The 10382-nt window shown below is 42.7% G+C and overlaps 1 protein-coding gene across 6 annotated transcripts; it reads left to right on the forward strand.

Annotated features, from left to right (window-relative positions):
• Positions 1-620: 620 nt before the first annotated feature.
• On the forward strand, positions 621-9964 carry ankrd49 (ankyrin repeat domain 49). Of its 6 annotated transcripts, none has more exons than XM_035789167.1 (3): positions 621-753; positions 7001-7255; positions 8727-9964. In XM_035789167.1, exons 2-3 carry the CDS (start codon positions 7043-7045, stop codon positions 9192-9194), a joined length of 681 nt encoding a protein of 226 aa, XP_035645060.1. In that variant the 5' UTR covers positions 621-753; positions 7001-7042; the 3' UTR covers positions 9195-9964. The 6 variants fall into 6 exon arrangements, with proteins under 6 accessions (XP_035645060.1, XP_035645059.1, XP_035645063.1 ...); XM_035789166.2 differs by having other exon boundaries at positions 624-753; positions 6998-7255; XM_035789170.2 differs by having other exon boundaries at positions 729-776.
• The last annotated feature ends 418 nt before the right edge of the window (positions 9965-10382 follow it).

Genomic DNA, 10382 nt, shown 5'->3' on the forward strand with positions numbered 1-10382 from the left:
GGCTGCAGAATGTTCAGCTGTAAACGTGTATAACCGACAAGATTGTCTGTCATGTACATTAGGGAAAATTACATTTATTTCTGTAATATTCGGAACATTTCTCCTCACTGAATACACCCTTTGACTAATAGGTATATCCAGCCTCTGTGCCAGCTTTCAAAGACACGGAATGCAAACACTGGGTTTTTTGCACATTGACCCAGCTTTAGCAAATAGACACACAAACCCACCCACACACTCAATGCAGGCTACTTAGTATTGTTACATTTAATTACTATTTATGTTAAATGAAATATTTCTGTGTATTTTATTTCCATTAAACTATGATCATTATAAGGGTAATGATATAAAGTATACAACAACGTACTCAAAATAGTCTACATGTCTGATATGCTGGTACAGTGTTCTGCATTTGGTTGTAGTTTGTTTTATACGAGTGATGAATGAAAAAGCACATATCTAAAAAAAAATATGATATATTATAATCTATGAATGTCATTGTTGGGGCTTCTGTCTGGCTTTAAAACTTGCGCAGCGCAAATACTCGATAGACGACATGGAACATCACCACAGTTGTGTTTCTACTTCCGAGCACGTGCTACGAAGTGGTTATGGGAAATGCAGTCTTATATGTTAAAAATCGCTCTGCACAGCAACGCTAGATGCAACAAATACTGACGACATATCCCAGAGAAACCCGGAAAAGGGGTAAAGTGCTGTTCGAGGAGGGTTTTGTTGAAAGCTACTACCACAGTAAGTCAAGGCGTATTTGTAAGGTATTAAGCTTTTTTTTTTGGTATAGCAACTTTCGAATATCAGAGTAGTCATCTACAAGCTATCACTGTCCATTCGAGGCTCTAAATGTTGTAGCTCATGCTTTCTTCTCGACTACTAACGTTAACGGTCTTGCTCTCTTGTTAAACTAACAAGGAACGATACTTACTGCTATATTATTACGACTATGCTTTGAATTAAAATCATTGGGTGATAAGTAAATTCACTCTGGAGTGCGCTTTGGCCGTTCGTAAATTTAGAGCTTTATGAGATTGTCCGTGTCGGAGCAGACACTGGCCGAGGAGTAGAGTTGATCCGAGCATTCTGACCTCACAACCGCACTCAAGCTAACGTTCGCTAGCTTGTTAGCTAAAGTACTTCCAGACACAAACAAGAGAACAACTCACTCTGACCATTTTACTCGCTCAAGCAGAACTGGTTAGGCAGTGTTCATGTTATCTAGAGCGTTGGTGGCTGTAACTGTGCTGCTGGCAATAACTGAGTTTTTTTTTTTTATGCCGCATTTGTAAATTCATTAGTTATTTTGCGCTCTGGCATACTCCGATGCACGGTTGTCAGGTATAACTGATATTTGTAGTGCAATGACTACTCAAAACCCACCCAAAAGGCGAAATGTCGCAAACAGACTTGGCAGCTCTGCTTCTTGCTCCTATGCAACTTTGTAGTATTTAGTTTACATTATTATCCCAGAAGGTTTTTTGTGTTCTTACATACAGCTGGAAGTACCTTTTGGAAATCAGTGCGGCGGTAACTCAACAGCATTATGACCAGGAATTACAACTTTCCCAAATTGGATCCTTTGTTCGTACCCCCCAGGAAAATTGAACTTATCCCAGAGGCTACCCCAAGACGCTGCAAGTGGAGAAGAGGTATTTGGAGTGTACTTGAAGCCTGACTCAGGAGGCATGCACACAGTCCACTGATTCTGAGTATATTACTGTCTAATGTTCAGTCTCTGGATAATAAAGTAGACAAGCTCAGGGCGAGGATCTCCTTCCAGAGAGGCATCAGGGACTGTAATATACTTTGTTTCACGGAATCATGGCTCTCTCTGGATATACTGTCCCATCCATACATCCGGCTGGGTTCTCAGTACAGTACGCAGACAGGAATAAAGAACTATCAGAGAGGAAGGGCGGGAGTGTATATTTCATGAATAACTATCCATGGTGTGATAACATACAGAAACCCAAGTCCTTTTGTTCACCCGACCTAGAATACATCACAATCAAATGGCGACCATATACCTCCCAAGAGAATTCTCTTTGATTATAGTCACAGCTGTGTATATTCCCCCTCAAGCCGATACCACAACTGCCCTCAAGGAACTAAACTGGACATTATGCAAACTGGAAGCCATGTATCCTGAGGCTGCATTCATTGTAACTGGGGATCTTAACAAACCAAATTTGAGGGAAATGCTACCGAAGTTCTATCAACACATTGACTGTAGTACTCGCTCTGGTAAAACACTCGATCACCGTGGACGCCGACGCCTTGCTCCTGGACAAGTTAAACACCTTCCACACCGCTTTGAGAATAACCGTGCCACCGACACGGCCTGCTCTCGTTCTTACGAGGTACGACATTTAAGCGTGTTAACCCTCCCAAGGCTGCTGGCCAGGATGGCAACCCTAGCCATGTCATCAGAGCATGCTCACACCAGCTGGCTGGAGTATTAAGGGACATATTCAATCTCTCCCTATCTTAGGTGCTGTCCCCACTTGCTTCAAGATGTCCACCATTGTTCCTGTACACAAGAAAGCAAAGGTTACTGAACTAAATGACTATTGCCCCTTAGCATTCACTTCGGTCATCATGAAGTGCTTTGAGAGGCTAGTTAAGAATCATAGCACCTCTACCTTACCTGACACCCACTTCAATTTGCTTACCGCCCCAATAGATCCACAGACAATGCAATTGCCATCGCATTGTACACCGCCCTTTCCCATCTGGTCAAGAGGAATACCTATGTAAGAATGCTGTTCATTGAATAAAGCTCAACCTTCAACACCATAGTACCCTCCAAGCTCATTATTAACCTCGGGGGGGCCTGGGTTTGAACCCTGCCCTGTGCAACTGGGTCCTGGAGTTCCTGATGGGCCGCCCCCAGGTGGTGAAGGTAGGAAACAACATCTTCACTTCACTTATCCTCAACACAGTGACCCCACAAGGGTGTGTGCTCAGATCCCTCCTGTACTCCTTGTTCAACCATGACTGCGTGGCCACGCACGCCTCCAACTCAAGCATCAAATTTGCAGATGACACACGGCCTGGTTACCAACGATGACGAGACAGCCTACAAGGAGGAGGTGAGGGCCCTGGCGGAGTGGTGACAGGAAAATAACCACAATGTCAACAAAACGAAGGAGCTGATCGTGGACTTGAGGAAACAGCAGAGGGAGCACACCCCTATCCACATCGACGGGACCACAGTGAAGAAGGTGGAAAGCTTTAAGTTCCTCATCGTACATATCACTGACAATCTGAAATGGTCCACTCACGCAGACAGTGTGGTGACAAGGGCGCAACAGCACCTGTTCAACTTCAGCAGGCTGAAGAACTTCGGCTTGGCCCCTAAGACCATCAAAGTTTTACAGATGCACAATTGAGAGCATCCTGTCTGGCTGTGTCACCGCCTGGTACGGCAACTGCACCGCATACAACCACAGGGCTCTCCAGAGGATGGTGCAGTCTACCCAATGCATCACCGGGGGCACACTGCCTTCCCTCCAGGACACCTACAGCACCCGATGTCACAGGAAGGCCGAAATGATAATCAAGGACATAAACCACCCCAGCCAAGGCCTGTTCACCCTGCTAGAAGGAAAGGTCAGTACAGGTGCATCAAAGATGGGACTGAGAGACTGAAAAACAGCTTCTATCTCAAGGTCATTAGACTGTTAAATAGCCACCACTAGCCGGCTACCACCCGGCTACTCAACCCTGCACCTTAGAGGCTGCTACCCCATATATTATAGACATGGAATCAATGGCCACTTTAATAATGGAACAATAGTCACTATAATAATGTTTACATACTGCATTACTCATCTCATATGTATATACTGTATTCTATTCTACTGTATTTGTATATATAATATTTCTATATTTCTTAATTCCATTCTTTTGCTTTTAGATTTGTTTGTATTTTTGTGAATTGTTAGATACTACTGAACTGTTGGAGCAAGGAACTTAAGTATTTCTCTATACCCGCTATAACATCTGCAAAAAATGTGTACGTGACCAATAAAATTTAATTTGAAAGGCATGAAAAATAGCTTATTTTTTGTGTGCTCCCAAAGTCTTTATCCAGTGCTTTGTCGCCATTTTTTATGCGTATCAGTTCTAGCGTGTTAATGTTTTATGTGAAAAAAATAGGTGTCTCCATAATGACAATCTAAATGGCCTACCGACAACTGGTAAGAAGTTGTCACGACGTGCGCGCTTGCTGCTCTGTCTCCTTTCACTCAAGTGACTCAGCCAATAGTGGGCTCAGCTGCCTGCTGCAGTGCTCTCTCACGCACAGCCCTCCCCACCACTCACTCACTCACTCAGCAACTCACTGCCTGATAGTCAGCAGCAGGTCTCAGTGAAATATCTATATATTTTAAGAGAAATGCCATTTCGGCCGCGCTGCACCTTAGAAGTAGCCCCAAAACCCGAGTCCCAATACATTTTCACCCGCGACATAGGTTTCAAAGTTGCCCAAATATGGGAAAACTGCTGACGTGGCAACCCTGCTCGAACGAGAGTGCTCTGATATCCGAGTAGATAGAGGGAATTTACGAACACACAGTATTGTGTGTGTAATCCTTCTGGCTAGCTTCACATGGGGATTCATGATTTAGACCCTAAAACAACCTAATCCGATAGGCCAGGCTTTTTGACATAATATGCTTTAATTTCCATTTAACTTCATTTGGGAAAAACTCAGATATTTAGACTTCCCTGAGTATGTTATTGGTACATTTCCATGATAACATCATATAGGGACAAATTACCCAAACATGGCCTAGGTTATATCTTTAGTGTCTTGTCTCGCTCTCACTCAGTAATCATGTTGTTAATGCTGAATGACTATCTTTTCTTCCCATCTCTCAATGCAAGATTTCCATGACTATAATGGTCTATCCCTAACATCAAAAGGGGACGAATGACTTTGAATGAATAGGGTGATTTCGCACCAGCATAGTGTGAAAATATTTTTTTGGTATCTCAGATTGTTCTGGCAATTCTCACATAGTAACTTCTTAGGAGGAAGGATGTTTGACATGCTTTTTAAACTGGTATCACGTTTTGGGAAATCATGATGAAACTGTCCATTTTAGGCCCTTTTTAATCCTATGCCTCCTGTAGTAAGACCCCATGACAGCGTTTCTCAAACTCTGAGCCTCAAGGGGTGCACGTTTGGGTGTTTGCCCTAACACTACACAGCTGATTCAAATGATCAAAGCTTGATGATTAGTTTATTTAATTTAAATGTTATTATTATTATTATAGTTTATTATTATTAATCAGCTGTGATGTGCTAGGGCCAAAAACAAAACGTGCAACCCCTTGCTCTATGATCTGTGAAACCGTTGATGAGACGGACAGCATTTTGGTGTCATCATACCCCTTAGTGTTCTCTCAAATATGGATTATGTCTAGATTCTGAAATACAAATATTCAGAAATGGGTTCAACATTATAAATATGAATATCTAAAAACGATTCTAATTTGGCCTATTTTGTTTTCGACAATGTTAGATTCTAAATATCAGAGTACGAACTTGACGGACACTATGAAAGCTTAAACCAAGTTTATTCACCCCAAAGGATCTGACAGTTGAACAGACAAACAAGGCTCCACCAGTGGTGATATATATACACTGCTCAAAAAAATGAAGGGAACACTTAAACAACACAATGTAACTCCACGTCAATCACACTCCTGTGAAATCAAACTGTCCACTTCCAAACATATTGCTCACCATATGTCAGCTCCCGAGGGACAAGAGAAAATGAGTTTTGATCAGTCAAATTGGCTCCCTTATTAAAAAGATGGAGAATAAGTTACGAAGGTACAGCTAACTAAGCTCAAAAATAATATTGTGATATTGTAAAAACAATATAATACGATATCGTCAAAAATAATATCCCTCAATGAAACTCAATTTTTATATATATTTATTTTCTTCCTGAAAATTGTCAGACCTCCTTCCTCCCAATGAAGTTTCTATGTGAGAATTGCCGGGAACAACCGGAGATATCAAAAATATTTTAGGCTACGCTGGCATGAAATTTCCCACGAGGACCATATCTTTTTTTGTTCTAGCTGTTGGTCTTTCTCACAGTACCATAATTAAGTTGTTGATTTGTTTAAGTATATTGATGTATTGTCTCCTCTCTCTCATTCTCACACACACACACACCTTCAGTAATCTTGGTCTAAAATCATAATTATGTCAAGTGCAGAATTCTCTCTAAGTTGTTGTATCTCCTCTCTTTCCTCTCTTGATCTTTTTCTCTCTCACACTACTTCAGTAATCAGTTGTTAATGCTTAATGACTGTACAATCTTCTCTCTCCACTTGCCATCTCTCAATGCAACATTTCCATGATTACAGGGGCCTATCCCTAACATCAAAAGGGGACAAATTACTTGAATATGGTGATTCTACACCAGGGTAGTCTCTAAAAATATTTTTGGCAACTCCGATTGTTCTGGCAATTCTCACATAGTAACTTAATTTGAAGTTTTGTTTCACAAACTATTTTGGGGGGAAATCATGATGAAAGTGGCCATTTTAGGCCCTTTTTAGACATGTACATGCCTCCTGTAATACTCTATGATCTGTGAACCGTACATAATACAGACATCTTGGAGTAATTATCCTCCTTATCGTGTCGAATATCGAGTATGTCCACATTCTGAAATACCATTTTTTTTTTCCCACATTCATTTATTCAACGTGAAATCGCTGATCTTTTATTTCCGCTCGTGAAACAGGGGACCAACACTTTACATGTTACGGTTTTGTATTTTTGTTCAGTATATAGTGTTGGTCAGTCAAATCGCATTCCTTAATAAAAAGTAGCTGTCGGTCTTTCTCGCAGTAGCCTATGTTTTTAAATATTGATGTATTGTTCTCTCTCTCTTAAGTGAATTAAGTTGTTGATAATTAATATCAATTACCCAATATCTCCTCTCTATGTCAGCAGATTCTGAGTAGACTGTGAGCGTGCATGGGCAGTTAGTACAGTATGGAGGAGTTCCCAGAGAGCTTTAACCAGCTGGAACTGCTGAAGACCCACGACCACCTGATCCCCCGCGGAGCATGCAGCCTCTGGCCGGGAGACGAAGGAGAGGAAGAGGAGGAGGAGGGGGAAAGGAGTGAAGAGTGGTATCAGCAGAAGGAGGAGAAGCTGAAAGACCGACCGGAGGAGCTAATGCTGTGGGCGGCAGAGAATAACAGAGTGAGTGTGACATGCAAACTACACACACCTTCTCACTAGGGTTGGGAATTGCCAGGGAACTTACGATACTATGTTGTCATGATACTTAGGTGCCGATTTATATGTATTGCTATTCTTACGATTCTATATGTATTGTGATTTGATACTGTGGTTTAATTGGGATTTGATGTTCCTAACATATTACTCCAAAGTAACAGTTGGACACTAAAAGTCATCTGAACGTGTGTATGTGTGTGCATGTGAAGAAGTGGTCGGGGGGGGGGGGTCGTCGTCGATACAGTTAAATATCGGTATATTATTTTGGCGATAAGGTTTTGGCAATATCGCAGTATAATTTTTCCGCTAGTTGGCTGTACCGATACCAAAACTCTAGTATTTTTTCCTTCATAGCTTCTTCTCCATCTTCTTTTTAAATAGGGAAACAATCTGTTTTCCTGATCAAAACTTGTTTTCTCACGCCTCTCTCTTGTCCCTCTGCTGCAGACACTATGGCACACTGAAGCGAAACGTTTTGCAAAGGAAAACCTTTTTTTTTAATAACTAAAACAAGTTCAGGTCGTCCCTCAGTTTTTGTCAAAACATTTTTTAGTTTTTTGATGTGTTGTGAATACGACCCAGCACTTACCTTCGCTCCCATGTCCTGGACTAACTTCCTGGCTCTTTGGTCTTGTCAAGGGATGTGTCCAAGATCAAGGGAAGGGACATGTAGATGTAAAGTCACTAAAATGTAGCGTAGTTGAGTATGGATGAATTTGAACTTATTGATTTGCAATTTACCCAGAGAGACTTGTGAACGTGAAAAGCGTACAACAAGTTTTGGTGTTGAACCTACCATCCTGGAGCTGGTCATCCAGGGCCAAATTGTTGTGAAATTGACGTGTCGTCAAACATCTTTGTTGCAAATCCGGTGCTCAAATTTGACCTATTTTGCTTACCTACCACAGCCTATCATGAGACGTCCATGTCTTCGTCACTGGAAGAGTTTGATATCATGGGCCAATATTTCTAGAAATGTTTGTTCAAATCAACAGTGAATGAGCTGTGAGAGTATAATGAATGCGTCTCCGTTTAGACGTCTGATCACTGCTTAAGATTGGAACAGAACAGCACAGAAAGCCTCTGATTACTGTGTGTGTCCTTGTGTGTGGGTGAGTGTCATGATGTGTCTCACTGGTATCAAGTGTTTGTGAGATTTTAATAAATGGAAGGAAGGGGGGAAGAAAGAATCCCCTAGAGCTCTTCTTTGTTCCCCCTGTCAAACCTGTGCAGAAATAACTTTACATCTCCATCTTTCTCTGTGGATCCAGAGGCAATAACAGGGGCCAGGGTGGGGTTTTATATCTCTATTTTTCTGGCCTTGCTTTTAGATTCTTCATGAAATGCATCTGCCTTTCGGCTGTTTCATGACATGTTGAAGAGTTCCATAAAGGTCAGTTAAAATGCAAATATTCTCTCTCTCTGCCACTTTAAGCTGCCAACGGTGAAGCGGCTGCTCTCGGTCGACCCCTTGCTTGCGCATTGCCAGGACGAGGACGGCTATACTCCGTTGCACCGTGCGGCCTACGGAGGTCACGCCGCCACGGCCTCTACCCTGTTGGCAGCGGGCACCGAAGTTAACTCCCGCACTGCCGACGGCTGGACGCCCCTACACAGCGCCTGTCGCTGGGGCCAAGTTGCCACTGCGTCCCTCCTGTTGCGCCAAGGGGCGGAGTTGAACGCCCAGACCAACGGCGGCCTCACAGCGCTCCATCTAGCTGCCTCCCACCCTGGACCGGGCTCTGCCCACACACTGGAGTTCCTCCTATCGCAGCGCCACATCAAGGCGGAGCTTCAGAGCAATAGCAGGGAGACGGCTAGTGAAATCGCACGCCGAAGTGGACCGCATCACTTCCTGTTTGAGATGGTTGAGGACTGTAACAGTGTGCGGTCTCCCCGGTGACCCTACACACACACACACACATCAGCTCTTCTTTACCTCTACCCAGGGGCCTTCATGGAAGACAAGACAGTGTTCCAAGAAGTGTCTTATGAACAGTCACGTACACCACCACGTACACCACCACAGTCTTACTTTGCAGTCCTGGGAGGAAACCTCAATTCTTATCTCATATATTCTCTGTACGCTTTATTTGTCTTGAGTCCCAAATGGCAACATATTCTGTACATAGTGCACCACTTTTGGGTCCTGGTCAAAACTAGTGCACTGTGTAAGGGAATAGGGTGCCATTTGGGATGCAGACCCTAATAGCCGGGTACTTGGAATGGGTTGAAAATAAGTGGTCCAATTAGCATCCTCAGATACTATGGGTGATTTTTAGCATGGAAACCCACATGGTCAGACTGTACTTTGGATTAGTTTGTCTTGTGATTGGGTGATTGGCTGACTTAATTTTATTTTTTAAATAATGCCTGTCATTACAGACATAGGCTCAAATGGGTTTCAGCGGTGGGATGACTAATTTTGTGAAATGAAGCAGATCAGTCTGGGTTCCAGGCGAAATTGTGTGTGCTAGAGTAATGTTTCTCATTGGTCTCTGAGCATTGGGGGTGTATTCATCTCATTTATTGAATTGATTGTTGATCGTTGTGGCCATTTTAGATGTGTCATGATTTATTCAAATTCTTTGCTAATTCTACAGCTAATTTGTTAGTCATCCAAGTGTCATCCGTGCTCGCTGTAGAAATAAAAATAAAATCACTAAATCTTTAGCGACGTTTCCCTTAATGCCTTTGAATGTCCCATCTCCCTTTACAAATAATGGCCGCCATTTTGATAGCACTAACCAAACACAACCTGAGGATATTATTCAGAACCGCGTTAATTTCCAAATGTTTGTTTTGCCTCTGGGATGTCCATGGGAAGATGTCTGAAGTGTGTCTATGCCCAGCTTCAAACTCGCTTGGGATAAAGTGCTCTGCCATGTTTTTGTAACTTCTGGTTGTTTATGATAAAATCACCTTGATTTTTGCGCTAAAATGGGTTGTCAGACCTGTCACTATCCAGCCGTGCTACAAAGGACAGAAGTATGGTCATCAAAAGGTCACTAGAGGTAATCAGAAGGAGAGTCGATGCTCCGGCGGTGACGCTTCCCCCTATGTACAGAGCTAGGATCAGCTTCCCCTTCCT

This window comes from Oncorhynchus keta, chromosome 16, assembly GCF_023373465.1.
Source record: "Oncorhynchus keta strain PuntledgeMale-10-30-2019 chromosome 16, Oket_V2, whole genome shotgun sequence".
Lineage (NCBI taxonomy): Eukaryota > Metazoa > Chordata > Actinopteri > Salmoniformes > Salmonidae > Oncorhynchus > Oncorhynchus keta.